We start from the raw sequence: 24018 nt of genomic DNA, 5'->3' as shown, positions 1-24018 counted from the left end.
CGCCACGCCGCGACGCGGTCTGGCTGGCCATGCCTTCCACTCTCTGCACCGCAAAGGCCTCCTACAAAAAGCTCTCCGGCACCCTCGAACTCACAAACACCCATCTCCAATGGACGCAGGACGGAAAGAAGGCACCCTCAGTCCGTGTCGCCCATGCTGAGGCTGCGTGTTAGTTTGGCTTTGTGCTCGTACAATGAGACAATGAGTTGACAATGTTCGTGATCCCAAAGCTCTCTTTTCGAGCAAGGAGGGCGCACCCCAGGTCCGTCTGAAGGTCGGGCTCGTGCATGATGATGCAGGCCACAACTTCACCTTCACGTCACCGCAACCGACCGCGCTAGTTGAACGCGAAAAGTTCAAGAGCGAGCTCACGAACATCATCAGTCGTAACCGCAGTGGCGTCGCGACCCCTGCAAAGGCACCCGGTACTCCTGTCATCACGACACCTACGAATGCCGCCAAAGCAAAGCTACCCCAGAGCGCTTCGAAGCTGTCGCACTCGCGTGCACCGTCGGTAGACTCCAGAGCCTCGGGCACTCCGGTGGGCGGTGGCGGTGACCCGAGGAACGACTACCGATTACGAAAGAAAGTGCTACTAGGCAACCCTGAGCTCGCGGCATTACATCGCGAGCTTGTTATGGGTGGGCATATCTCGGAGAACGAATTCTGGGAAGGGCGAGAAGTACTTAGTCAATGTTCTCTCTGTTTATGCGGCCCTCTGACCGATGACATCCAGCATCTCATCCTGGCGCAAGCCGCCGCTGAAGGGCAGAAACGCGGTAAGCCAGGGCAACTCGTCGACCCTCGTCCACAAACGGTAGACGGAGAGGTCAAGATAATCATCACGCCGCAATTGGTCCACGACATCTTTGAGGAATACCCTGTCGTCGCTAAGGCCTACAGTGATAATGTTCCGAACAAGGTGCGCCCGTGTCGCTCTCCGCTGTATAGCATATTCACCGCGTAGGCAACAGCTAACGGAGGCGGAGTTCTGGAAGCGGTACTTCCAATCCAAGCTGTTCAATGCGCACCGCGCGTCGATTCGTTCGTCCGCGGCGCAGCATGTGGTCAAGGATGACCCGATCTTTGACAAGTATTTGGAAAAGGATGACGACGGTCCGTACCTTGAGTCGTAAGAAATCTGCATAGTCGTCCTGACTTGACATTCAGAGGTTGAGCCCCGTCGCTTGCGAGAAGAGGGTGTCGACATTTTCATTGATCTGGGCGCAACTTTTGTGGACCATGAAGAGGTAGCGGGACGCCTCAGTTTATTCGATGGACTATCCTCACCGTAGTTCCCTGCAGACTGGCAACATAAAGGACGTCACCATGCAACCAGGCAAGCAAAGGGCGGTGTTGCCGCTAATTCGAAAGTTCAACGAGCATTCTGGACGCTTGTTGCACACCGCGTTGTAGGGTGTTTCTATATCGCATCTGTATGCGTTGAATTGACCGCATGTCTAGGGGCGAGCCTGCCGCTAAACGTCGTAGGGTGGACGATGGCGGAGACGTAAGTGTTCAGCCGCACTAGCGGCCGCGTCTTCGCCGCCAGATGACTGACGCTGCCAAATAGCACTCTTCACAACTAGACCTTGACGACCTCCATGACAACCAAAGCTCCGCCGGTATTCTGCTAGATATGCAAGATCGACAACGATACTTTGAGAGCCGAGCGTTGGATTCGGCGTCAAACGATGCCTCTGCCGTATGCATCGTTCTATGACCTAAGTGCTCTAGCTCATGCAGGGTTGATAGGGTGTTGACCCGGCGGCTGCCCTGCAAGGGGTCAAAGACAACCTCGAGGGTTGGTCGGAGAATCTGAGACATGTACGTGTCGCACTCCTCATACATGCTGCATTAGCTCACGTTGTGATGAACCTCAGCTGCAGCTAGAGAACAAGGCCGGAGACACGGCCCTCATAACCATGACCAAGAATGTCTCCGCCCGCTTGGAGGTGAAGATGCGTAAACGTCCGTCGGATCTTGCTTTCTATCTCGGAAGAAGCTTTCTGATTCCCATTCGGTCTTCGCGCATACAGACGACATTCCAGAAGGTCTCTTCCGCCAGCTGACGACCTGCCAAACCGCCGCGAACGAGTTCTTACGGCAGTTTTGGCTCTCGATCTATCCCCCAGTCGCGGAAGGACAAATTCTCTCAACTGCGACGCCAGCTCAGAAAGCAGCCAAAGCGGCAAAAATGGTGGCATATCTCAGCAGGACGCACGAGAAGGTGGATGCCCTGGTCAGCGCCGCCAGGCAGGAAGGTATCGACCCTGCCCGTGTCCAAGTGGTGGGTCCTTCTCGCCCTTCTCGAAGTGTTGTCTGGGGAGCCTGATAAACTTTATGCAGGCCATGAAGCCTATGCTTGACGCTGTCGACAAAGCTCTCGCCTTCTGGCAGGCACGGAGCGCCAAGGAGAAGGCGCCGCGTTAAGATTGTGCTTCCTGGATTGCTCGCGGACACGCATACTGTACGTACATACTGTAGCTGCATACCGTCACGAGAGCACCATGACGATAATATCCGATCTATTTCCACTCTGAGCGTGCCCAGGCTTGTTGGGCTTCTGCGCTCACGCAAGCTCGAGTCGTACTCCACTGACAGCTGCCGATGATTGAGCTGCTCGAATATGGACGGAATTTGCCCGCGATGATGGCATCCTTCAAAGCTCCATGGCCGACTGTGGACGGGTAAGTGAGTCGTCAGTCTATCGGGCACTTTGGGGTCGTCCATAGTCGATTGCAGATGTTGGGCTTTCGCTCACCAATAACGATATCCTTTGCCTGTGACCTTCCTGGCGGCAGCCAGACCACCATGAATCCGTGGATGTCGGTTGGATATTGCGGCGCTACCCTGGTCAGTCTGGTGACCGACCTAGATTGAAATCCGAAGATTGTCTACATCCATTGCGGTTACTCCTCCCAGTCATGACCCCGTCGTCGAGTCATATTTCGGCCTCCAAGCCGGGATACCACCGTTGATAAGCTCTCCAAATCCCTGTAAGGTGGTCGAACGCTTTCTCAGTTCAAGTCGACACTGTTCATTGTAAAGCAGGTGAGAACGGAACTGTATTATTCCAAGATACTATGGGAACGATATGCGTGCGATGAATACCGATGATAAGTCCGTGATGCAGAGTATCAGTCGAAGGACGGCCCTATGTACTAATAAACGGAGGGGGCTGCTTCTGCAGCTGTGGCCCTGACGATGTGGCGCACTCAAACGTTGTGAACATCACCAGTAGATGTAGCACGATAGCGTAGCAGATGAATACTGTCCTTGTTCGACGGTTGCCGAGAATAGCCCGAGTGAGTACGAGCACCCCTCTTTCCAGAGGGTTCAGTGATTCATACGCGCGGGTGGCTTCCTGGGAGCAGGGACGGTCAGCAAACGTCCAAGTAGCAATGTCGGGGGAAACGCACTCTTCCACGGAATGCTTGGAAGGGATTCATAGCCTCCTCACTAGAAAGGATCACTCAGCGAAATGGACCACGAATTGGAGTAGACGGGAACTGACTATCTAGCGCGGTACTTGCTCATACCATCTCCTCGGCCGTTGGCGCTTGCAGGGATGGGGTCGAGTGTGGATGGGCGCACAGCCGCATCTTCTCTGTAACTCTGCATGTAGCGGACCTTCTCGTACAGCTTGAGATTATCGGCTTGAAGACTTTTGACCTGCAAGCATCATGAAGCATGAGATACACGCTGACGAACGGTCAAATGGTATCTACGGACCTCATTACGAAGCTCTGAGATGATGTTGAACTGCTTGCGCAACTCCTGTAGTACTCTTCAGTTACTGACCCATGCTCGCCGTTATGCCCAGGGACAACAAACCTCCTCCAACTCGGCATTCCGCTGTCGGAAGCGGTCGCGCTGGCTCGTCACAATCGGCAAGATAGACGTGTCCGCAGACGATCCAAATGGTATTGGCGTCGTTCTCGCTGGTGAATCCTACAGAATGTCATCAACCCCCGCCCAGCGCACCGAATGCCCGCTCAGACACTCACCGTCTTCTTCCCTAGCTCAATCCCTGCGAGCCCATCCATCGACCCGATCCGTGGACTATCGGAGCCTGCATCGCCGTTTGGTTTGCGCTGGTCCATCTGCAGCAAGTCATTCTCGAGCCTCTCGTTCAACATCCGTTGCTTCTCGAGCTCAGACTCGGTAGCAGCGAACTGGGCCTGCGCCGCCATCAAGGATGCCTCCAACTCGCCATGGAGGATCTGCCATCATACGTAATGTACATCGTCAGAAGACGTCGCGGCACATGGGCAAGCGAAACTCACTCTGAACTTGGTCAGCTCTTCCTGGATCCGCTTGTTCTTGGTCACAAGCAGGACTTCGAGCGACTTTCCAGTTTGGGCGTTCGCCTTCTCGGCGTTGGGGTTCGGAAGACGGAGGCCGAGAGCATCGCCGTGACCGTTGATCGGGATACCGTCACTGTCTTCGTCTTCCTCAAGCCCACCAAACTCAACGTACTAGGAGACGAGGTGAATACAAAATAGGTCGCAACGGTTCAAGAGTCCGCACCTTCATGATCTCGAGCTCTCGCTTGACCTCGTCGTAGTCATTGTACTGCTTGAGTTTGGCCCTGAGCTGGTCGATCTCAGCAGACTAGTGGGAATATCCGTTGAATCAGCATAGGCACTGTCGATGGTGCAGGATGTGCGTTTACCTTCTTCTGTAACTCTCGAGCACTCTCCTCAGCTTTCTTGGTCACTGTCGCCTTCGCATCTGCTGTAGCGAGCTTCTGCGCGTCCAGCGCGCGAGACAGCTGATCAGTTTCCGATTCCAGTTCAGTGACCTTCGCCTCGAACTCCTTGATCCTGTATTTGCGGGCATGTCAACTCATTGAACAACGCTAGATGCTCTCAATATGCTGACCTGTCCGCATGTTCGCTACCACTCTTGATAGCCTCGATCTCCGCACGCAAGAGTTCCTACACGCATCATTCTGCTTGGGTGAATACATCAGGTACGGCTGAACAACATACGTTTCGTCTCTCGACAGTAGCGACACGGCTGTTGGCCTGTTCGAGGTCCGCGACGACCATATCGAGTTCCGCGAGCTTCGCAACAACTTCCTGGTCTACAGATACGAGTCACGGACTGCGGACCAAGACGGACACGCATCGTACCTTGGCGCTGAGTGTGGTCGAACAACTTCGCTTGGTTGGACTCGTTTGATGTGCGGAGGTCCCTGAGCTGGCTCTTCGTCAAGGCGAGTTGTCGTTGAAGGTCCTGTTCCCTACGAGCATGTCAGCAGAGGGACGTCATGCGGATCTACTATACCGGCATACCGTTCCTCGTAGTTGCGCATCTTCTCGTCGTAGGTCGCGTTCAGCTCGTTCTCTTTCTGCGTGACCTTGTCCTGGATCATCTCCTCCATCTGGGCATACGTTGCGTGGTCAACATCCCATCCCTGCCACACTTCGGCGGACGCACCTTCTGCTCAAGCTGCTCAACGCGCATATCTGCCTTACGTTTCGCCGCTTCCAACGACGCCGCCTCGTTCAGACGCTTGCGCAGCTCGACGTTCTCGTCGCGCATTCGCTGCAAGTCGGTCTCAAGCTCGCGCGCCTCGGCAACCTTGACGGTCTGGTCCTGTTCCCACAGACAATGTAGTGATCTGCGCAGTAACGCTGAGGTATGCACGTACGACGGCCGCCTCCAACAGTGGATATGGGTCGGGTGCCTCGGCCAAGACCTTGTATACGTTGAGGAAGGCATTCTCAGCCGTCTTGGAACGTTTCGTGAGGCTGTCGATCTCGGTCTGGTAGGCTAGCACGTAAGTCAGTACCGCCTGCTAACGTGCCGCCGAACCATAGCAAGCCTACGCGCACATTTCAGCAGACCCTTGAAGGCGTTAAGCTTCTCTTCATCAGGAATCTTTTTGAAGTCTAGATAGTATGCGTAGACGAAGTCAACGCTTCGCCCTAGACGAGAGGCATACGGCGCACCCTTAGTACGGTCTGCGAGACCCTTGCGGCCTACGACGCTCTCCTTTTGATTCTCCACGAGCTCAATACCCTGTGCATCGAGAGTCTTTTGCAGCTCGGAGAGGTTGATGTCTAAGGAACAGACGGTTCATGCGATTCTTATGACACCCATTGGTTCATGAGACGTACCTCTCCATGTGGCCAGCGCGCCTGAGAAGTTCTGCTCAACTGCAGTCATAGCGTTGGCGACCAGCACCACGTCAGATAAAGTGAGATGGGATGAGACGCGTGGGGCGTATAGTACAAGTCAAGAAGGGGGACAGAGATCCACGTAGACCGGAGCGCGGGGAGGGGACGGTGGCGGGCGTATGGGTCGGCGCGTCGCCGAGGAAGGAAGGTCGTTCCCATGCGCATCTGAGATGTGCCCGCGCTTGCTTCGGAAATTGCTGGTCGCACATCGCTCTCGCTGCCACCGCACATCGTGCTCGCTCTGACCCACCCGGCCTGGCCTGCTCGCCACCATGAACGTAGTGCGCAACGCAGTGCACAATGCGCTGCGCCCTGCGCTGCGCAGTCGCCCCTACGCTACCTACGTCCCGCCAGCGTCGCTGAAGGAGGTCGGCCCTGGACAGCGACCCTGGCTCTCGAGCAGACAGCCACCTGAATCTCCCAATTTCTATACCGGCCGCGCCGAGTACTACGACTCCCTCAATGATCTGGAGACCTCCATCCAGCACACGCGTGCTGCCCTCACGTCCCTGCAGCTCCTCCCGCTCCCGGCCTTCGCTCGCGCCGCCATCCCGCCCGCACAGCACGTGTGGCAAACGAAGCAGGACATCATTCAAAGGATGAGAATGACCCTCAGTACGACGCGGTACCGCCGCCTCATCAAATTGCTCAACCAGCTGGACCAGTACCGGCGCATAGCGGACGTCGCCGGCGTGGACGTGCTCACAGAACGGATCGAAGGCGTGCTGTCGGTGTTCGAGAAGCCCAACAAGGAGGCCATCCTTGCGCACGGGAAGAAGAAGCCGGTGGCATTTGATGACTATGGGAGGACCTACACCATTGGCCGAAGGAAGACCAGTACCGCTCGTGTCTGGACTATCGCTGTGCAAAGGCCCCCAGAGGAGCCCGTCGAAGAGCAGAATGCCGATGGGCAGACTGCCGACGAGGAGGTACTGCCGCAAATGGAGTCGACTGTGGTATCAGCGATCGAGTATATACCACCGAAACCCGTCAAAGTCACTTCCACGAACATCGTCATCAATAACAGACCGCTCGTGGAGTACTTGTGAGTCGTTAACATGCAGGGCCTGTCTCTGTGTATTCATGCGCTTCATACTCCAGCCCGCAATTGGCAGACCGCGAACGGGTGATCCTCCCCTTCAAAATCGCAGGCCTCGTCGGTGCCTACAACGTCTTTTCCATTGTGCGTGGCGGTGGTTCCACTGGTCAGAGCGGCGCCATCAGTCTGGGTATTGCAAAAGCCCTCGCAGCCCATGTACCCGACGTCGAGCCGCTCCTGCAGAAAGGTATGTACCCATCGGCCGTCATTCTGGCTTTAATGGCTGGCTGACATCTACGCTCGCTAGCCAAACTTCTCCGCCGTGATCCTCGTATGGTCGAGAGGAAGAAGACGAACCGGCGCAAAGCTCGTGCGGCTGTACGTCGTCCCTGCTTTCACCGCTTGAGGAGATACTGATGTCCCTTCGCAGTACAACTGGGTCAAGCGGTGATTTACTTCACTCTGCAATTGGAGATCACACTTGCACATTGTACTGCAGTCGTTGCGATGCTTTCACGGGGTTATATACATAATGAGATATGATAATACTCCTCATCACCGCGTGCCCGGCTCGTCTGTCGTGAGGGGTATTCATATACTACCCAAGAGCTATTATGGGGCGTCGAGCACATTGAGTGGCAGTGAGTCGCTCGGGGCAATGTCATGAAGATAGCTGAAAAGTCCATTCTTCCATCTAAACTACATACACACGATACTAATACAGCGTCCGACCGAAAACCCAAGCCAACAGAACCTGCAGGAGAGTTGGTCGTCAGTCAAACATTCGAAGCAGGTGAGAACAAGATAGAGCGTCAGAATTGCAGAAGTAAAATTCGTCAAGTGGTCGAAACCATTAGACTGTTGAGCTTGATAATGTGACTTGTTGTTCATCATTGTGAAGGAACGTCGCCGTCCGTGTTCAGAGAAAGAACAGAGCGAATGACTCACCGTTCGCGGGGCGCAGTGCCAGATATTCCGTCCTTCGAAGCCGCAGTTGACCGCGTCCTAGGTTCCAGATATATACCTACCACGCGTTGCGATGAATGCCCTTGAACGACGTTGGCCTTCAGGCACGAGCTGGGTACAGTTGGGTCGGTGGTGTGGGTTTGCAACAGGGAGGCGTTGAGAGCTGGTGGGAGGCACGTCCTGGGCACGTCAATTTTTGAGGGAAAATGTGAGCGTCTGTTAAGTCTCCCACGCTGCTGGACGGGACGCGGGACGATCCGAAGACGATCGCCCCTCGTGCTAACAGGTGCTAACTCGTAAGTATGTACTCGGTACTAAGTACGCTTTCTGCGATTTACGAATCGAGTCGGGAATGAGTAGAGAGATGTATTGCAATGTAGTAGACTATATATTACTCAGACAACACATGTAAAGCGGATCATGAGCGAAAGACCACAGTGGACGACGAGAGTCATAAAGCCAAAGCATGAGGAAGGTGAAGGTAATAACATAGGCGAAAGGTCTACAAGAAGCCGACTGTCAATCCATCATTGGAAGAACAGTGTCTGGACTTCTCCTTGGGAGAAAGCAAGATTGCATGCAGGACATTTGCGTTGCCGCGTCGCTACACGGGCATCAACGCAGGATTTGCAGAACGCTGGCGTACAACCTTTCAGCCATCGCACGAACAACTGATGTAAGCAAACTCACAGTGCATACACTTGGTGATGACCGTGTTGCGCATATTCTGCCTGCAAGTAGAGCACTTGAGGATGCTCTGTGTGCCATCTGTCAATAAATGCTCTAGGACGCCGTTGTACATAGCGCACTCACCATGCACTGATCCACTTCTCTCTGCAGTTGCACTTCACGAGTGCTTGAACTTGCACTCTGATCCTGAGACGCAGCCTTGAGCTTCACGGCTTGGCGTTCTGCCTCTTTCTTAGCCTTCAAGGCCGCCTCTTCTGCCAGTTGCAGTTGTGCGCGTTCTCGTGAGGCCTGCTCAATGTGTTCTTTGTAGGTAAACGTCATCTACGCAGTTCGTCAGCGAAACAGGCATCATCATGCATCGTGGCAATGGAGATATACCTTCTCGAATGCAGACTTGGAAGCCTGTACACGAGCAGCAAGTGTTTCCATCTCAGCTCGCCGTTTTTGGTCGACGTTCGCTAGATGTGCATAGGCTGTCTTGACTCTATTCAGCTCCTTCTCCGCCGCACTCTGTGTCGACATTAAGCACTCGTTACACAGGCCGATGTTCAGAGATCACGATTCTAACATACCATCTGCGCCGAGGACTTCTTCTGTGTCTCCAACCACAAGTCCGTCGCCTTGATATGCTTTTCGCATATGCGAGACAACTGCCGCCGTTCTGATTCGCTGGCCTCCTTGTCACGTAGCGCCGCCATGTACTTGTTGTCCACCTTCGCTTTCTGTACATGCATTTAGCAGGTACACCGTATCATAGGACGGCCATACCACTCACCTCAGCAACAGTCCTGGTGAGCTTATCTTCCATAGCAGAGAGGTCGAAAACCTTGCTTTGTAAACGTTTGTCCAGTGACTCCCATGCAGATGATAGCCTATCCAGCTCGGCATAAATGGACGCCTCCGCCTGTGCCCCAGAGCAGATAAGTATCACATCATGAAACGCAATGGACGCACTTGCCTCTTGCTGTTGTGTCAATTGCAGAGTCAAGCGTTCGAACTCATGTTCCCTCTGCTGCAACCGTTCCAGCAATGACGTTACGTCTGGGGGAAGCGCAGATGTATCCCCATATACCGAACGATACTTCTCCAATTCTTTCTCAGCTGCCGCTAGACGTTCTCGGGCGTCAACTTCATGTCTGAGGTCTCCTGCGTTGTCTGATTGTTGACGTTGCGATAGTGTGACCTCTAAGGCAGCCACCCTTGCCTCGGCCGTCCTGTCATACAGCGAAGATACCGTTAGGGATGATAGAGACGCCTGTAATGTATACATACCGAAGTCTCTCTTTGATATCATCGACATATTCCTTCGACTCCTCAGAGTAACCACGCAGAATGAAGTGTAATAGATCCTCATCGCCGGTCTGAGCGGCGTGACGACTTCGGAGCCTCGTCACTTCCGACTTCAGCATCTCGATGCGTTCCTGTGATTTGATGCTGCCAGTCAGAACAATCCTCCGACGCCACTTTGTAACAACTGCGACTTACAGAGCGTGATTCGGACAAATGCTTGTACTCGTTCAGCGCCTGGCATTTAACTTGCTCCTTCTGCCTGCGCTCATGCAGTTCTGCGGCATACTGGTCCCGCGTTTCTCGAAGTCGTACATTGTCGTTGTCTCGTCTTGCCAGCATAGCTGTCAGCTCGTTGACAACATGTTCAGAAGCTGCCTGGCTAACACGTGAGCACGAACGTAAAATACACAAGTCTCTACTGACCGTAGCAGCATCCACGATTTCAGTTCGTTTCTCCTCTGCTTGCTTCAATTGCTCTTCAAGGTTTTTAACGGTCTGTTGCTCATCTTGTCGTGCATTTTCAAGACGATCACGCTCTTCCTGTAACATACGATAGTAAGGCGAGGCGACCACCACTTCTTCTGCAACGGCGCGGATCTAAGTTAGGAGTTAGCCTGAGATAGTGAACGAGAAGTAGAACTTACCTGAGCCCATAACTGGCCAACAGTGTGCCGCAAGGACTCGTTCTCTGACCGAGCCTTCGCAAGTTCTGCAGAACGGAATCTGGCAATGGCCTCCCACTCTTGCGCCGTCCCTGAACCGCCGTCCCGGTCATCAGCTGGCGGAGGCTAGAAGCACATCAGGAGGTATTCTACGATCAGAGATGTACAAAACTCCCACCAATGGACCGAAGGACTCACTGCTGGCGATGCCGAGGCCTCGGACGATGGTTCAGTCTTGACTTTGCCATTAACGGAGTGTTTATGTGAAGCAGACGCGACCTTGCTTTGCATTCGGTCCATGCGCTTCTCAGCTGCGACTAGCTGATCACGGTAAATATCCCGTTCCGCCTCCATGTCGCGTAGTCTGGTACGTGCGAGGGATAGTTCCGCTCGTAGAGATGATTCCTGTGGACACTAATGAAGACAGGTCAACTAGCATGCATGACAACTCACGTACCTCCGTCTGTGCTTTCTGCCGTGTCCGAAACTCCTCGTCTTGCATGACCCGCACCTGCGTCTGTCCACCCAGACGTACGAACGCACTTACAAGCTCTGTTGTTGCTTGCATCTTACCTCGCAGGGACTCGACATACTGCGGGTCTGCATCGTCAGATACATGGGCTGTGAGGTCGTAGAGTTCTGAACTGGCCATGTCAGTTCGTGTACTAGGTCGGGGTGCTGGAGAACATACCGTGCGGTGACACATCAACAGGGGGGAGGTCGTCAGGCTTGACTAGCATGCGGATTGTGCCAATGATCTGGGTGGCGCTCAGAACGCACTACCGGATTGAGTTGGGTTTGGCATACCTGAATCCAGCACGCCTCAAGTGCAGCCAAACCAGCCTCACAAGTACTCCGTCGTCGCTCCAGCTCTGCAACGCGAGCCTCGCTTCTCTCCCATTCGCGTGAGTAGTACTTCATTCGCCTATAGATCGCGTCTTTGCGGAACATCTACATGAGAAATACGCAGAGTCAATATTGACCTCATGACAATCTCTATATCGTAACAATACCTCCAACTGGTCACTGTCTCTAGGTTCGTCTGGATGTGATTCGACACCATTGACGAGACTCGCAGCCGGTTTCTCCTCGCTCACCGCCCGCTTCTTGGGAAGCGACTGCTCGGCGTCATCAGCGTAAGGTCGCTTCTTCGTCTCCGCCATTGCGCAAGAGGGATAGTGGCGAGCGGTGAAGCCAGGGTACGTGGTCGCGAAGGTCGAACAAGCCCAACAGAGGGCGAGCCCAGTGACAAATGGGACTTGAATTCTTCAATCTCCGACAACTGGATCGGGGAGCGCGGGGTGGCCACGTGCTATGGGACTGCTATGGGGTGTCGCGGTCTACGACGCGTCTTGTCAACGTCTTGTCGAAGCCCGGCCATGGACTCGCCCAACATCTCCGAGCTCAACTTCGAGCAGAGCGGCTCGCGTCTTCTCTCAGAGTCATCTCTTTTGCCCAGCAGCAGCTCCAGCTTATCACGTACGGGCCCAGGAGGCGACGACCTCTCCCTGTCGGAACTATCACTCTCGGAGCGTCCTCAGCCTGCGCCATCACGTCGTCCAAAGTTCAGCTTGCTAGCGCAGCCGTTACCTCAGAAAGACTCTTTGCATCAAGATGAAAGTGCGATCGCAGAAGAGGATGCCGAGACAGAAGATGCCGGGCTGGACCATACAATGACGCAAGAAGACGTAGAGAAGGCGAGGAAGTTGGCGGTTCGGACACGAGAGGAAAAACTCCAACACGATCTGTTCATTTTAAAGAAGCTCAACTCAGCCTTTGAAGTGTATAAGGAGGCGTTGAAGGAGGCGAAGTCCAGTACCGAGGTCAGTGTCGGAAGCCTGCCGTGCGATACGAGTGTCATAACTGCTTCCAGCGAGTTGCTGAGCAGCTGAAGCACACGGATGCGCTGCTAGATAAATATGTGAACATACTGTCCAAGACTGAGGATGCCGCACGTCTCATCATGGACGATCGATGGCAAGGTGCCGAGGCGGTCTGTAGCATCACTTCACAATGCGGCTTCCGCTAACTCCTGTCCAGGACGAAGACTTCCTCGAACGCGAGTACCAAGAGAAACTGGAGCGGGCTCGGCGTGAGGAGGAGGAGCGTATGCTTGCTGCAGAGCGGGAAAGAGAACGCCTTGAACGAGAAGAGCAGGAGAGAAAAGAAGCGGAAGACAGGACAAGGCTTGAGAGGGAGCGAGCCGAAGCAGCGAAGGCCGTTGGAAGGGGAAGTGGTGTACGGGGTGTCAGAGGTACGAGGGCATCCATGAGAGGGATGAAAGGTGTTGCTCGTGCTGGTGAGTATGCAACTTTAGGACCAAGAGTGATATCATTCATGACGCGATCAAGTACCCACTGCAACTGCGAGCACAAGAGGTACTCGAGGGACTACAAGTACAACCGGTCTCAGACGACCCACCACGTCTACTCGGCCAATCGGATCTACCACCCGTGGAGTTCCAGCTTCCAAGCGAAGCTGAAGTTGAGCCTCGTAAGTTGCATATTATGTTTCGGGACTGTTGTTCAGAACCGTTTTTCCATTAACTGATACTGAATGGCACTTGGTCAGGAATCGCATGAGCGTTCCCAGTGCCCTCCGATCTCTGATGATTTGATGCCTGTCGCGGTGGTTGTCGTGCAAGTGCTCTTCGGCTTTTCTCAAGGCGAAGCATACGCGGATGGGGATCACGACCCAGCCAGTGGGTTAGAGACACCCCAGCGTACGCACGCTATGTACGCCCACGGAGTTTGCGAGACTTCCTATGTGGCGCTCGGGTACCTGGCCTTGGTCAAGTCGCATGAAACTGCCCATAGGGGTCCGATCCCTTGACCGTAACCTCACATATGGCTGATAGCCTATGCGCCTACGACGCTTATACTGTGCTGGGCCCGGAACTACAGGCCTATCTCGATGTGCTAGGCACCTCCGTTGGGATTAGTGGGTAAACGCGTTTATTATGATTGACTGTGATGCTACTTCTGCGATTATGACACAAGATATCAATCTGCAAAAGAGTATTCATTCACGACTTCTTCATTGACAGTCCATTTACCAGGATCTTTTATTCATGAAACCCCGATAAATGGACGGTGGGTGGGACAGTTCTGCGCATTTGTTCGAAAGGTTTGTACTAACTCAAGCCCTTCCGGTCTACTGACTTCATCAGCATGTACTCTGAAAGTGCGTGGCTACTTGCGACGACAGAGTCGACACCGATTGACCCGTGGGCGCGCTGTCTGAGCCTGTGAGGCTGGCAATAGGCTGTCCGGGCGCGACCACGTGACCGCGGCGGCGCACCCTCCTGGATATCCTACTTAAACTCTCCCTGTTTGTAGGGCACTCCCCCATCACTGGCGCGGCCTCGGTATCCGCACCATAACCTCTGTCTGGGACTACACGATATTGCCAAGATGCACAGCCTACCACTCACCCTCGCCATCGTCTACCTCGCCTCACATTGTGTCAGAGCCGGCACCGTGTCGAAAGGAGGGGATTGCTCCGTCGCTAGCCAACGACTCAATCTGGGAACGTACCAGTTCTACTCAGAGTGTGACATTATCACCTTCTGCAACGCGACGGCGAGCAAGTGTGAGCTGAAGGGTTGCAGAAAGGACCAGTTCCCCTTCGGATACGCCGACAACGCTGACTTCCCCCCATTGTGTCCGTCGGGCATGTTCTGTCCGGACGAAGAAGATCAATGCTTGGAAGTGCTGCCAGTGAGCAGCCCGTGTCAATTCAATCGCGACGGTAGGGTGGGTTTCTTTTCTTTGCTCATTGCTGACCATCCTTGCAGATCAGTGTCAGCCCCCTCCTAATCATGCACAACTCAAGGACGTTCAAGGGTTTGGCCGGAATTCGAACGGTGCAGTATGCCTCCATAACATCTGCATGTATGCCCGTCGGTTAGACAGTCATGATACTGGCTTATATCTATGTTTAGGTGGGCAAATGCAACAACTGGCGAGGCTTGCACTGTGGAGAATACCGTCTTTGCCGTGTTCGGTAGCGACGGCCATGAATATGCTGATGTTGTTTCTCGGTATGTTCACGCGTGAGGGTGCCAAGCGACTCACTAACGACGCAGGTAGGGATAACTGTCAGATCAACTCATACTGTGACTCCAGCACCCTCTTGTGCGTAAAGACGAAGGAGTATGGTGCATCATGCACGGGTAACAAAGAGTGAGCCGTCGTCGTTGATAAGCTACCCACGTCGACTAACCATGCCTGTCAGATGCGCATCTTTCAATTGTCTGTCCGCAGGTGCATGTGGCTCGAGCACTGACACGCCCGCGCATGTCTCCAAGTGGGTGTACGGTGTTGTAGCAGCTTGCGCCCTTGGAGGTACGATCACATTCATACTCCTGCCGCAGCGGAGAATTGATCTCTCGTTCAGGTGTTGTCGGGACGTTATCGCTCTTGCTGACGTTGCACAAGAAAGAACGCGAAGAGGCGCGGAAGCAACGAATGCAATACTGGGAAGAACAGGTACATATGCCGTCATCGTTCGCAGCAAAGATTCACCACTGATATGGCGTCCTGTAGAATGCGCTGCGATCAAGTTTCCTGAGCATGCAAGAAGCGGCACACACGTCGCTCCATTCGTTCGACGGGAATACGAGGAGACTGCAGAATGGCTCATCTAAGAGGCACTCATACTACGATGACCTGCAAACACCGCCGATGCAGGGTCCCAGCAAGTCACTGAGCGGGCTGCGTTACACCGTCGTTAGCGATGATGGATACGATAGCCAGCTCCAGACACCATATGCCTCAGGGCAAGCATCGCCGTCCTGTTCTGCGCCTCGGTGAACGAGGCTCCCGGACTTCCGGCGACCACTCGTTGCGTATTTACGAACGGTTGAACATATGTTGTAGTGCTTTGCCCAGCGGAAACAGGATAGTTGCCTTGACAACGATTTGCGCACGATCATTCATTCATGCCAAAGCGATCTGGGGTTTTCTGTGAGTATGACATTCCAGCGCGACGAGGCCTCGCCACGACGCCACATGCAGGTTCCGAGTTGGAAGTGGAGCTACGCATGGGCGCCTAAATGGTCCGCAAGGTTATTCGCAGGTTATTCGCACCACCTCCATTCGGCAGCCGCAGTCTACAGCCCCGCGGCCGTCTGGCAAAGAAACGAGGTTACACGCCGCTAACACCATTCTGGGCCTCGACCACCACCTCTCAGTTCGCTTGCTCCTCCCGCTTCCAAGCGCTGTGTACCATTGTGTCGCAGCGGGCTGTGAGCCATGAGCTCAGCCTACCCTACACCTTCAAGTTCATTTCCGGATGAGGAAGACATCAGCCATGCGGGAAGATGGATGGAAGACCGTCCCGCCGAAGGCGGCAGCCCGGGGAGCAACAGGGACAAGGGGAAAGGAAAGGAGAGCGACGAGGAGACATTGCGGGTAGACACGGTGGAGGAAGCAGATGCAGAGGACAGTGAAGAGATTTACGCTGGCGCGGATGAGTACCCACCCACGAAGGAGGAGGAGGAAGAGTCCCGTCGGGTAGAAGAGGTGCGCCCATAGTCACCAATCATCCCGAGTTCGTCATGCTAACCTCAAGGCTCAATCCGACAGAACCTCCGAAAATGGGAGATCGCAGAGCGCGAACGACGGAAGGCAGCTCGCGAGTCCGCGGCATCGGGGAGCGGGATGTCCATAGTCACTGACGTCGCTCGCCGCGCGAGCCTGCTGTGGCCCAGCAGCCGAGCAAAGCAAGCATCCATGGGCGGGGTCGGTGCACATCGCAAGCTTCGCACGACCGACTCAGACTCAGTCCCGTTGGAAGACATGGACAGCAGCCCTGGACCCTCCCGGGGCGTGACCCCAGAGCCCATAGACGACCCCTTCGCAACCCCCGGTCAATCCACCCTCTCCCTCGCCCTCGACCCCCAGCTGTCCGCCGTCATGACAGCGTCAGACACGCAGGATCCATTTGAGGACGGCGAGCAGTCGCCCACTACGCCCAAAGCTGCGAAGGCCACAGGATTGCTCCCTTCAACCTCGCTTTCGAGGGCACCTCCACCGCAACCGCTCAATTTGCCGAGACCGCGGACGCCTCCGCCGCGAGCGGAGACCCCGCATACGAGTCGACCACCTGAGCCGGTCGCACCACCTGTAGTCGCTCCCACGCAACAGGCGGAGGAGCCTCAGGAAGTTCGGTGGTGGACGGAGTGGTTATGCGGGTGCAGCGAAGGTCCAGACCGCGGAGGTGACCACCAGGCAAGTCTTCTGTCCCCATCCTCTCGTCCTCTCGCTGACGCTGTGGCGATGTAGGCGGGTCGCACAAATCCATTTGAGTAGACACTACTCTCGTCCACCACTCCTTCAGCTTTGGACGCACCCATCCCTCGTTGACCCGGACTGAACTCTATAGTGTAGCCTCCTGCTCTCACGGACACATCCTGCGCTTTCGTGCGACGACATCGTGTTGTGCAACTATTTATACTTACTTGCCCGACGTCTTGACAATGACACACCCCAGAATCAGTGTCGTAATTCTCCCATGCCTAGATACCCGCCATATGTATTGTATGGATACGGATATCACTCTCCGCGTCATCCTGCCGCGTGGTGGACGACGAAGACATCTAGAGCATTGCGCCATTGATAGGTCGCTGGTAACGCGCCTGGTCGCGCGCGACGCTCCCAATGCACGTTCCACACCGTAGTGGCAGCAGGCGACCGCCTGAGCACGCTCCTAGAAGACGCATTGCCATTACTTCCCGCATCCAGGACAACAATGTACAACATCATGTACGAAGACGTCACACTCTGGGCAGAAATCGTTGTGACAGTCGGGACATCGATACCGCCCAAGCGGACTCATCCCCTCGCCCGACGAACCGGCCATCTGCTGTGGCGCATTTTTGAACGGGCGGGCACAACCATGGCAGCTTGAGCTTGGATTCGGTGTATCGTCCAGGTCCGTGCTGGAGTGAACCGCGTCAGCACAACCGTTGGCCACCGCATCACTAACTATGCCAGCAGAGGGACTTACACAGCCTGGTATGTTTTCACCGGGAACAAATGGTGATAGCTCCGCGCCAGGTGCGGCGAGCTCACGATCATGAGCCCGCATATGTCGCAGTCCGTCGGCACGTCGCACACCTTCGCGCCGCACCGCGGACACAGGAAGCCCTCGCTCTTCAGCTTCGAGTGGCAGACGCACAGGCTCGGCGGCGAGGTGTCGGGCAGGCGCGTGGGGAAGCCCATCATCATCAGGTCTGCGGGGGCGGTCGCGCCGCCGCGGGCATTAGGTGCGGTGGCACGCTGCGCGGGCGGCGGGATGAGCTCGAAGAGGAGGTCTTTGAAATGCCCCTCGTTGAGCGCGACGCCGAACTGGCCTGTGCATTGTGAAGCCCGTGTGGTTGCGGGAGAGGAGAGTGGGACGGGGCGCTCGGTTAGCGGTGGCTACGACGTGAGTACACATGCGCGCACCCACCGCCGGTCTTGTCACAGAGCTCGCGGCAGATCTTCATCTCCGCGGCGAGTGCGACGACGGAAATGCGGATTCGGTCCTTCACGCACTCTGCGAGTGTCTCGTGGATGTTCCCCGGGTCGCATGTCGTTAGTGAGCCGAAAATGATGAGGATCTCTCGGGATGAGTGGGTCGGCAGGTGACTGAGGAAGACCATGGATGAGTGACAAGCAAGGCAGTCCGCGCGACGCGTACCTCGTACTGGAACGTGCCATGTCAATCGCGTTTTGTAGACTGGGTTCGCCTGTGGGCTCTAGCTTGTGTCTTTCGCTGATGGCCTTCAAAACCTCCTGTGGGTTGCCTGGGTCCCATCGCCTGAGCTCTGCTCATTTGCACGGGGCGGGATGGACGCACCAGTCATCTCGCCCAATCGTTCTCCTATACCAGCTCGCATACCCACCACACCGATTTGTCCGAGCGGGTTCTGGTCGAACCACTCTGTGACGAACTCCCTTGCGTACTGGAGCATCAGGTCAAACCGCGTTGGCCGCATGTCACGGTCCATCATCGCTGAAGATAGGTCGAGGAGGAGAATGAGATGTCGGATGATGGTACGGCGGATAGCAGCAGCGGGCGCAAGTAGTCTGACGTACGGGCCCGTCTATTGAGTGTGTCCTTTACCACATCATCGTTCATACACACCGCCTGCGCCTTCCCCTCGCTATGAGGTCTTCGACGGCACCCTGCAGGCTACCCGCCTCGTCTTCCTGGACTGTGTCCCATGACCGCGTGTATGACGCCTCCCATGCATATGGTTGCTGTTCGCAGGGCCACAGCACGACGAGTCTGAGCTTGTGGATCAATATAGTATTCATGCGAAGGCGCACCTCCTTGGACGTTCCCTTTCCCTTTTCCTTCTTGCCCCGGTCAATGGCTTTGCCCTTGCCCTTGCCCTTGCTTTTCGCACTTGCGCCAAAGTCGTCAAAGATGTCGACGTCAGAGTCGGATTCTCCATCGTGATAGCCAGGCTCCAGGCGTCTCGGGGGCATGATGGTATGGGTGGTAGCACGCTGAGCTGGCCAGAGCGCGTTCACTTGGAACGGTCGTGTTGTGGCGCGGAGTTATTGCACAAGGAAATTAGGGAGCGCGTCGGCCACGTGCGAGATATGCGTACCGATCGATCATGCACTCCAACTCTCTGTTCTCGAATTTGAACTGCTGTAAAGGCTCAGAGCAGTCCGAGTCCTCAGCCAATGCTTCTGCCAGGTCACTATGCATAGTGTGCGCACGCGGAACCGTCTACTGCGGTTGCAGCTCTCCCCGACGGCAGGCCGCCTGCCATCTGTGGCACGAGCACTGCTCATGACCTCCACTTGCTGTCGCTCTCCCGATCCCTCGACGGCTGACGTCATGGTGCGATGCCCGTCCGCCAACGGTAGCTTACAAGCTGTCTGAAAGGGCGCATACTGGAGTGGCTCTTGCTCGCTCGCCGCAAGCACATATATATAAGCATCGTCGCTCAGACTCCAATCCACGACCCCACCATGTCCTCGCAGTCCCAGTCCAACGCCAACGGCGGCGAGCTCGAGTTCAAGGGCTACGCCATGTGTGGTACGTCTGTCGCTACGGCGCCCTGCATGCTCGCAAGCTGATGCCCCCCAGATTCGTCCAAGTGGACGGAGCTCAAGCTGACGTCGTTCCGCCCAAAGACCTTCAAGCCTGAGGACATCGAAATCGCCATCACCCACTGCGGCGTCTGCGGCTCTGACGTCCACACGCTCACGCAGGGCTGGGGTGAGTCAAAGCTGCCCCTCGTCGCTGGCCACGAGATCGCCGGGCACGTCACTCGCGTCGGCGACAAGGTCACCGAGTTCAAGGTCGGCCAGCGCGTCGGCGTCGGCGCGCAGATCGGGAGCTGCATGCAGTGCAGGGCCTGCAAAGAGGACCTCGAGAACTACTGCCCCGACCAGATCGAGACCTATGTATGCGCGCCGGCCTCATTGGCATCCGCGTAATTTCCCTTTCTGACGGCCTGCTCGTGTAGAACGCCGAGTACGATGACGGCGTCGTCACTCAAGGCGGATATTCCACCGCCATCCGTGCACATGAACGCTACGTCTTCCCGATCCCCGACGAGATCGAGTCAGCCCATGCTGCCTCTATGTTGTGTGCGGGCTTGACCGCTTACTCCCCTCTCAAGACCTACGGCTGCGGCCCGGGGAAGAAGGTCGGCATCATCGGCATTGGCGGTCTGGGACACTACGCCGTCCTCTGGGCCAAGGCGATGGGCGCTGAGGTGTACGCTTTCGCCATCGAGCCCGAGAAGTTCGACGACATCAAGCAGATGGGCGCGGACCACGTCATCGATGCGAGGCAGAAGGTAAGCACACGCTTCGTATACCAGAGAACTGCTCATGCATACTGCTCGTAGGACTTCGCAAAGCCCCTCGCGCAGACGCTCGACCTGATCGTCTCTACGGCCGACGTGGTCAACGGCTCCCTGCCCATCAACGACTACCTCTCCACCCTCTGGGTGCACGGCGTCTTCATCACCGTCGGGCTGCCCGATTCCAACAGCCCCCTCCCGTCTCTGCACCCCATGCAGGCCTTCGCCGGAAACGGGTGTCTACTTGGTGGCAGCCATGTTGGGAGCAAGAAGGAGTGCCTCGAGATGCTGGAGCTTGCGCGGACGAAGAACGTGCGGCCGTGGATCGAGACGCTGCCGATGAAGGAGGCGGGGAAGGCACTGCAGGATGTCAAGGACAACAAGGCGAGGTATCGGTACATCCTCACCCAGGACATCAACTAGGTAGATGGGCGGATGGTGTTTTGTGTTCGTGTTCTACAATCGGAAGAATTGTGTTTGCGGCCCGGTGTGCTCGTGAGTGCGAATTATGAGGAGGTGTAGGACGTGCGTGCATGGCTCCCCACGACGATTGATCAGGGAGCACTCCGCTTCCTGATTCAATCGTCAAGGCGAGACATGTAAGCACGTCGCTGTGAGTAGGTTTCCGCCGCTAAAGAGGGCTGCAGAAGGAGGCTGAGTGATTTCCAGCCGCTCTGTGGGCACGCGTTTATATACGCTCAGCAGAACAGCGTTACGCCACCGCTTTGACTGCTCACATAGGGGAACTAAGGGAAGCTGGGCCGGCTGTCACTCCGTCATTGTCTTTGGACCAAGCACGCGTGAGTGGCAGCCGTGGCGGCGCCGATGCGAAGACAATTGGCGAAACGCTTTGACCGGCTATTGCGGGACCGCTGGACGTGGGTGCATGGCAACGAGTGTGGTCCCACTGTCTTCGAGGCCGCGGGTGGCCTCAAAGCGGCGTCGTGCATCCGAGCTCCTGGGTGTGCGTGGACTCGCGCGGATGGGTCGTGCGTGTCCGGTGTCGGACTCTGCCACTCGTGGGGAGGGCCACAGGAGTTTATTGTTTGGACCGCCACCGGCATTGCTTGGTACAACAAAGTCTTAACTCATGATTATGCAAGTATTCGTTGGCAACCGAAGCGGTGCTGTGGCGCCGCTGGGTAGGGCCAGAACCGAACTTCAAGCTTCAAGTGGCACCGGTGCCATATTTGGAAGGATGACTGCCTTTTCGGGACGATCGGGCGTATGACGTTCGACGAACTGCCAGCCTCCGGCTCTTTCACGCAGTAATCGAGGTAAGCTGAACATATGTCATGCAGTTCGACATATCACAGAATCACGCAGAATACGGTGGACGTAGGTGAAGACCGTGCGGACGTCCCCTGGTGTGAAGTGTGATGGAGGGAGGGTAGGTACATAAGAGGAGGGAGTGGTTGGGTTTCGACCACCTCCGCCTGGATCCCTACTTCCATCATCTGCGAGCCCTCCCCGAGGCACCTTCTCCCGGACCCATAAGCGTTACCCTATCACTATGCCGGAGCACGTCGAGTTCAAAGGCTACGCCCTCACCGGTGAGGATCCCCCGTGCTAACCTCATCAGCACGACTTCGAGCAACTTCGACTGACTGTCTCCGCGCAGACCCCAAGAAATGGAGCGACCTCAAAGTGGCGTCCTTCCAGCCGAAGACCTTCGCCGGCGACGACGTCGAGATCGCCATCACGCACTGCGGAGTGTGCGGCTCGGACGTGCACACGCTCACGCAGGGCTGGGGCGAGTCCCACCTCCCGCTCGTCGTCGGGCACGAGATCGTCGGCAAGGTCGTCCGTGTCGGCGGGAAGGTCGCTGGGATCAAGGTGGGCGACAGGTTCGGCCGCGTCGTGTGAGGACTCCGCGCTGACCTGCGGGACGTGAAGGCGGGCGACCGCGTCGGCGTCGGAGCCAAGATCGGTAGCTGCATGGAGTGCAGAGCCTGCAAAGAAGGGCAGGAGAACTACTGCTTGAAGGGTGGAATCTCCACTTACGTGAGTGATCCCGAATCTGCGCCTACACCAGTCACGGTGTGATCTGATGCGGGGATATTTGGCAGAACTCGGAATACCCGGACGGCGTTATCTCGCAGGGCGGGTACGCGACGGCGATCCGGGCGCACCAGCAGTTCGTCTTCCCCATCCCGGACCAGATCGAGTCGCGCCACGCTGCGTCGATGATGTGTGCGGGCCTCACGGTGTTCTCGCCGCTGAAGACGTACGGCGCGGGACCAGGCAAGAAGGTCGGCGTCATTGGCATCGGCGGTCTTGGGCACTACGCACTGCTGTGGGCGAAGGCCATGGGCGCGGAAGTGTACGCGTTCACGCACGACGAGAGCAAGATGTCCGACATCAAGAAGATGGGCGCGGACGTCATCGTCAACACGGGGGAGAAGGTACATGATACTGTCTTTACTGAAATCGAGAGAAACGCTGACCTTCGCTGTTGATGCCAGGACTACCACAAAGAGCACGCCCGCTCGCTCGACCTTATCATCTCGACGCGCGATTCGTACGGGAAGGACGCCCAAGGGGTGCTCGATGAGTACCTGTCGATGCTCTACGTGCACGGCAAGTTCATCAGTGTCGGGCTGCCGGACACGGATAGCCCGTTCCCGCCGGTGCACGCGATGTCGCTGGCGATGCCAGGGTGTCTCATGGGCGGCAGCGCGGTCGGTAGCAAGAAGGAGGCGCTTGAGATGCTTGAGCTGGCGAGGAGCAAGGGCATCAAGCCCTGGGTGGAGGAGATGCCGATGAAGGAGTGCAAGAAGGCGGTGGAAGGAGTGAAGGCGAACCGCGCGCGGTACCGCTATGTGTTGATGCAGGACATCGACAACTGAGTGCGCACCGCTGTCTGTCCTTACTTGAGTCCTTGGCGTATAAACGTAGATTTGTTTCCGGGGCGGGCCAGAAGCGGCGGCGACGCCGGAGCATTGGCGAGGCGGGGAGATTGGAGATCGATCGATCATGACGCGTCGGTGGCTGCCCTCTGCCTCTCTCTGCCTCCAATCACAGTCCTCCCCCGGTCCTCCCCACAGCGCCCCACCCGCCCCACACCTTCTCACGGAGCGCTACCGGAGCCTCGCGTCTACGCACCGTCAGGTCGCGGGCAGAGGCCGCCGTGCTGTCGCGCGCCATGTGAGGACGGCCGCCGGGAACTGTGTGCGCCACCTCGTTCAACGTTAGACTCGCATGCCAGTCCTTGAGGCGCCTCACTCCTTTTCAAGCACTCCTCCTTTTGGTAATGATAAAAGCCGAAAAAGGAATCGGAGTGCGAAAAGGAGGTGAGGGCCTCTAAGGACTGGTGAGATTGGGCGCCGTTTACCCTAGGCTCGTTCCCAGCCGTTCTGGCGA

At 56.2% G+C, this 24018-nt stretch overlaps 10 protein-coding genes across 10 annotated transcripts; 7 read left to right on the top strand and 3 right to left on the bottom strand.

The window, feature by feature from the left end:
- Positions 1-29: 29 nt before the first annotated feature.
- On the top strand, positions 30-2433 carry C8Q71DRAFT_703931 (uncharacterized protein; the record flags this gene model as incomplete). The annotated part of the gene is made up of 12 exons (XM_047920349.1): positions 30-168; positions 231-682; positions 737-922; positions 975-1116; positions 1171-1250; positions 1306-1412; positions 1465-1516; positions 1574-1705; positions 1756-1827; positions 1884-1971; positions 2040-2290; positions 2350-2433. The coding sequence occupies 12 exons, from the start codon at positions 30-32 to the stop codon at positions 2431-2433; spliced, it is 1785 nt and encodes a 594-aa protein (XP_047781230.1).
- A 736-nt stretch (positions 2434-3169) lies between these two features.
- C8Q71DRAFT_895295 (CASP C terminal-domain-containing protein) lies at positions 3170-6298 on the bottom strand (the record flags this gene model as incomplete). Its single annotated transcript, XM_047928730.1, has 18 exons — positions 6132-6298; positions 5964-6074; positions 5847-5903; positions 5663-5784; positions 5449-5607; positions 5304-5392; positions 5142-5251; positions 4998-5092; positions 4888-4943; positions 4679-4829; positions 4534-4617; positions 4290-4481; positions 4005-4226; positions 3838-3954; positions 3736-3780; positions 3518-3675; positions 3423-3462; positions 3170-3367 (listed from the first exon to the last, which is right to left on the bottom strand). Coding segments are annotated over exons 1-18 (2055 nt in total), but the record flags the coding sequence as incomplete, so codon positions are not given.
- A 165-nt stretch (positions 6299-6463) lies between these two features.
- Positions 6464-7647, top strand: C8Q71DRAFT_704141 (SSU ribosomal protein S9P; the record flags this gene model as incomplete). The annotated part of the gene is made up of 3 exons (XM_047920362.1): positions 6464-7236; positions 7293-7477; positions 7538-7647. 3 exons carry the CDS (start codon positions 6464-6466, stop codon positions 7645-7647), a joined length of 1068 nt encoding a protein of 355 aa, XP_047781228.1.
- Positions 7648-8546: 899 nt separating this feature from the next.
- On the bottom strand, positions 8547-12080 carry C8Q71DRAFT_749630 (BRE1-domain-containing protein). Its single transcript, XM_047923212.1, has 16 exons — positions 11852-12080; positions 11646-11789; positions 11530-11596; positions 11296-11477; positions 11037-11243; positions 10821-10964; positions 10600-10773; positions 10372-10551; positions 10159-10307; positions 9845-10100; positions 9662-9790; positions 9459-9608; positions 9265-9396; positions 9010-9207; positions 8887-8953; positions 8547-8833 (listed from the first exon to the last, which is right to left on the bottom strand). The coding sequence occupies exons 1-16, from the start codon at positions 11999-12001 to the stop codon at positions 8724-8726; spliced, it is 2439 nt and encodes an 812-aa protein (XP_047781227.1). The 5' UTR covers positions 12002-12080; the 3' UTR covers positions 8547-8723.
- A 90-nt stretch (positions 12081-12170) lies between these two features.
- C8Q71DRAFT_513370 (DASH complex subunit Duo1-domain-containing protein) lies at positions 12171-13786 on the top strand. Its single transcript, XM_047919065.1, has 5 exons — positions 12171-12661; positions 12712-12831; positions 12879-13137; positions 13190-13331; positions 13410-13786. Exons 1-4 carry the CDS (start codon positions 12218-12220, stop codon positions 13318-13320), a joined length of 954 nt encoding a protein of 317 aa, XP_047781226.1. The 5' UTR covers positions 12171-12217; the 3' UTR covers positions 13321-13331; positions 13410-13786.
- A 96-nt stretch (positions 13787-13882) lies between these two features.
- Positions 13883-15711, top strand: C8Q71DRAFT_513434 (uncharacterized protein). Its single transcript, XM_047919066.1, has 7 exons — positions 13883-14588; positions 14635-14731; positions 14782-14880; positions 14930-15022; positions 15075-15184; positions 15237-15328; positions 15386-15711. The coding sequence occupies exons 1-7, from the start codon at positions 14252-14254 to the stop codon at positions 15650-15652; spliced, it is 1095 nt and encodes a 364-aa protein (XP_047781225.1). The 5' UTR covers positions 13883-14251; the 3' UTR covers positions 15653-15711.
- Positions 15712-15900: 189 nt separating this feature from the next.
- On the top strand, positions 15901-17326 carry C8Q71DRAFT_513326 (uncharacterized protein). Its single transcript, XM_047919064.1, has 3 exons — positions 15901-16363; positions 16427-17071; positions 17126-17326. The coding sequence occupies exons 1-3, from the start codon at positions 16094-16096 to the stop codon at positions 17150-17152; spliced, it is 942 nt and encodes a 313-aa protein (XP_047781224.1). The 5' UTR covers positions 15901-16093; the 3' UTR covers positions 17153-17326.
- Positions 17327-17567: 241 nt separating this feature from the next.
- Positions 17568-19318, bottom strand: C8Q71DRAFT_703841 (Ssl1-like-domain-containing protein; the record flags this gene model as incomplete). The annotated part of the gene is made up of 7 exons (XM_047920340.1): positions 17568-17781; positions 17850-18195; positions 18294-18472; positions 18525-18630; positions 18684-18913; positions 18972-19087; positions 19157-19318. 7 exons carry the CDS (start codon positions 19316-19318, stop codon positions 17568-17570), a joined length of 1353 nt encoding a protein of 450 aa, XP_047781223.1.
- Positions 19319-19362: 44 nt separating this feature from the next.
- Positions 19363-21145, top strand: C8Q71DRAFT_749607 (chaperonin 10-like protein). Its single transcript, XM_047923211.1, has 4 exons — positions 19363-19880; positions 19932-20251; positions 20314-20649; positions 20701-21145. Exons 1-4 carry the CDS (start codon positions 19814-19816, stop codon positions 21076-21078), a joined length of 1101 nt encoding a protein of 366 aa, XP_047781222.1. The 5' UTR covers positions 19363-19813; the 3' UTR covers positions 21079-21145.
- A 745-nt stretch (positions 21146-21890) lies between these two features.
- Positions 21891-23504, top strand: C8Q71DRAFT_847006 (GroES-like protein; the record flags this gene model as incomplete). The annotated part of the gene is made up of 5 exons (XM_047926653.1): positions 21891-22208; positions 22277-22491; positions 22552-22659; positions 22725-23060; positions 23121-23504. The coding sequence occupies exons 1-5, from the start codon at positions 22169-22171 to the stop codon at positions 23502-23504; spliced, it is 1083 nt and encodes a 360-aa protein (XP_047781221.1). The 5' UTR covers positions 21891-22168.
- Positions 23505-24018: the final 514 nt, after the last annotated feature.

The sequence above is a fragment of the Rhodofomes roseus genome (genome assembly GCF_022264815.1).
Source record: "Rhodofomes roseus strain CIRM-BRFM 1785 chromosome Unknown C8Q71scaffold_6, whole genome shotgun sequence".
Classification (NCBI taxonomy): Eukaryota; Fungi; Basidiomycota; class Agaricomycetes; order Polyporales; family Fomitopsidaceae; genus Rhodofomes; species Rhodofomes roseus.
This window is presented reverse-complemented; position numbering and strand designations above follow the sequence as displayed.

Excerpts from the sequence above, each read along its gene's own strand:
- C8Q71DRAFT_749630 (XM_047923212.1), bottom strand. The coding sequence starts at position 12,001 with ATGGCGGAGACGAAGAAGCGACCTTACGCTGATGACGCCGAGCAGTCG. Across the intron at positions 10,308-10,371 it reads ATTTGTCCGAATCACGCTCT|GAACGCATCGAGATGCTGAA; the intron begins GTAAGTCGCAGT and ends ATCAAATCACAG. Across the intron at positions 10,101-10,158 it reads GATATCAAAGAGAGACTTCG|GACGGCCGAGGCAAGGGTGG; the intron begins GTATGTATACAT and ends GCTGTATGACAG.
- C8Q71DRAFT_513370 (XM_047919065.1), top strand. The coding sequence starts at position 12,218 with ATGGACTCGCCCAACATCTCCGAGCTCAACTTCGAGCAGAGCGGCTCG. Across the intron at positions 12,662-12,711 it reads AGGCGAAGTCCAGTACCGAG|CGAGTTGCTGAGCAGCTGAA; the intron begins GTCAGTGTCGGA and ends AACTGCTTCCAG. Across the intron at positions 13,138-13,189 it reads GAAAGGTGTTGCTCGTGCTG|TACCCACTGCAACTGCGAGC; the intron begins GTGAGTATGCAA and ends GACGCGATCAAG.
- C8Q71DRAFT_513434 (XM_047919066.1), top strand. The coding sequence starts at position 14,252 with ATGCACAGCCTACCACTCACCCTCGCCATCGTCTACCTCGCCTCACAT. Across the intron at positions 14,589-14,634 it reads GTGTCAATTCAATCGCGACG|ATCAGTGTCAGCCCCCTCCT; the intron begins GTAGGGTGGGTT and ends CCATCCTTGCAG. Across the intron at positions 15,185-15,236 it reads AGCAGCTTGCGCCCTTGGAG|GTGTTGTCGGGACGTTATCG; the intron begins GTACGATCACAT and ends TCTCTCGTTCAG.
- C8Q71DRAFT_513326 (XM_047919064.1), top strand. The coding sequence starts at position 16,094 with ATGAGCTCAGCCTACCCTACACCTTCAAGTTCATTTCCGGATGAGGAA. Across the intron at positions 16,364-16,426 it reads AGTCCCGTCGGGTAGAAGAG|AACCTCCGAAAATGGGAGAT; the intron begins GTGCGCCCATAG and ends TCAATCCGACAG. Across the intron at positions 17,072-17,125 it reads ACCGCGGAGGTGACCACCAG|GCGGGTCGCACAAATCCATT; the intron begins GCAAGTCTTCTG and ends GTGGCGATGTAG.
- C8Q71DRAFT_749607 (XM_047923211.1), top strand. The coding sequence starts at position 19,814 with ATGTCCTCGCAGTCCCAGTCCAACGCCAACGGCGGCGAGCTCGAGTTC. Across the intron at positions 19,881-19,931 it reads CAAGGGCTACGCCATGTGTG|ATTCGTCCAAGTGGACGGAG; the intron begins GTACGTCTGTCG and ends GATGCCCCCCAG. Across the intron at positions 20,650-20,700 it reads TCATCGATGCGAGGCAGAAG|GACTTCGCAAAGCCCCTCGC; the intron begins GTAAGCACACGC and ends TACTGCTCGTAG.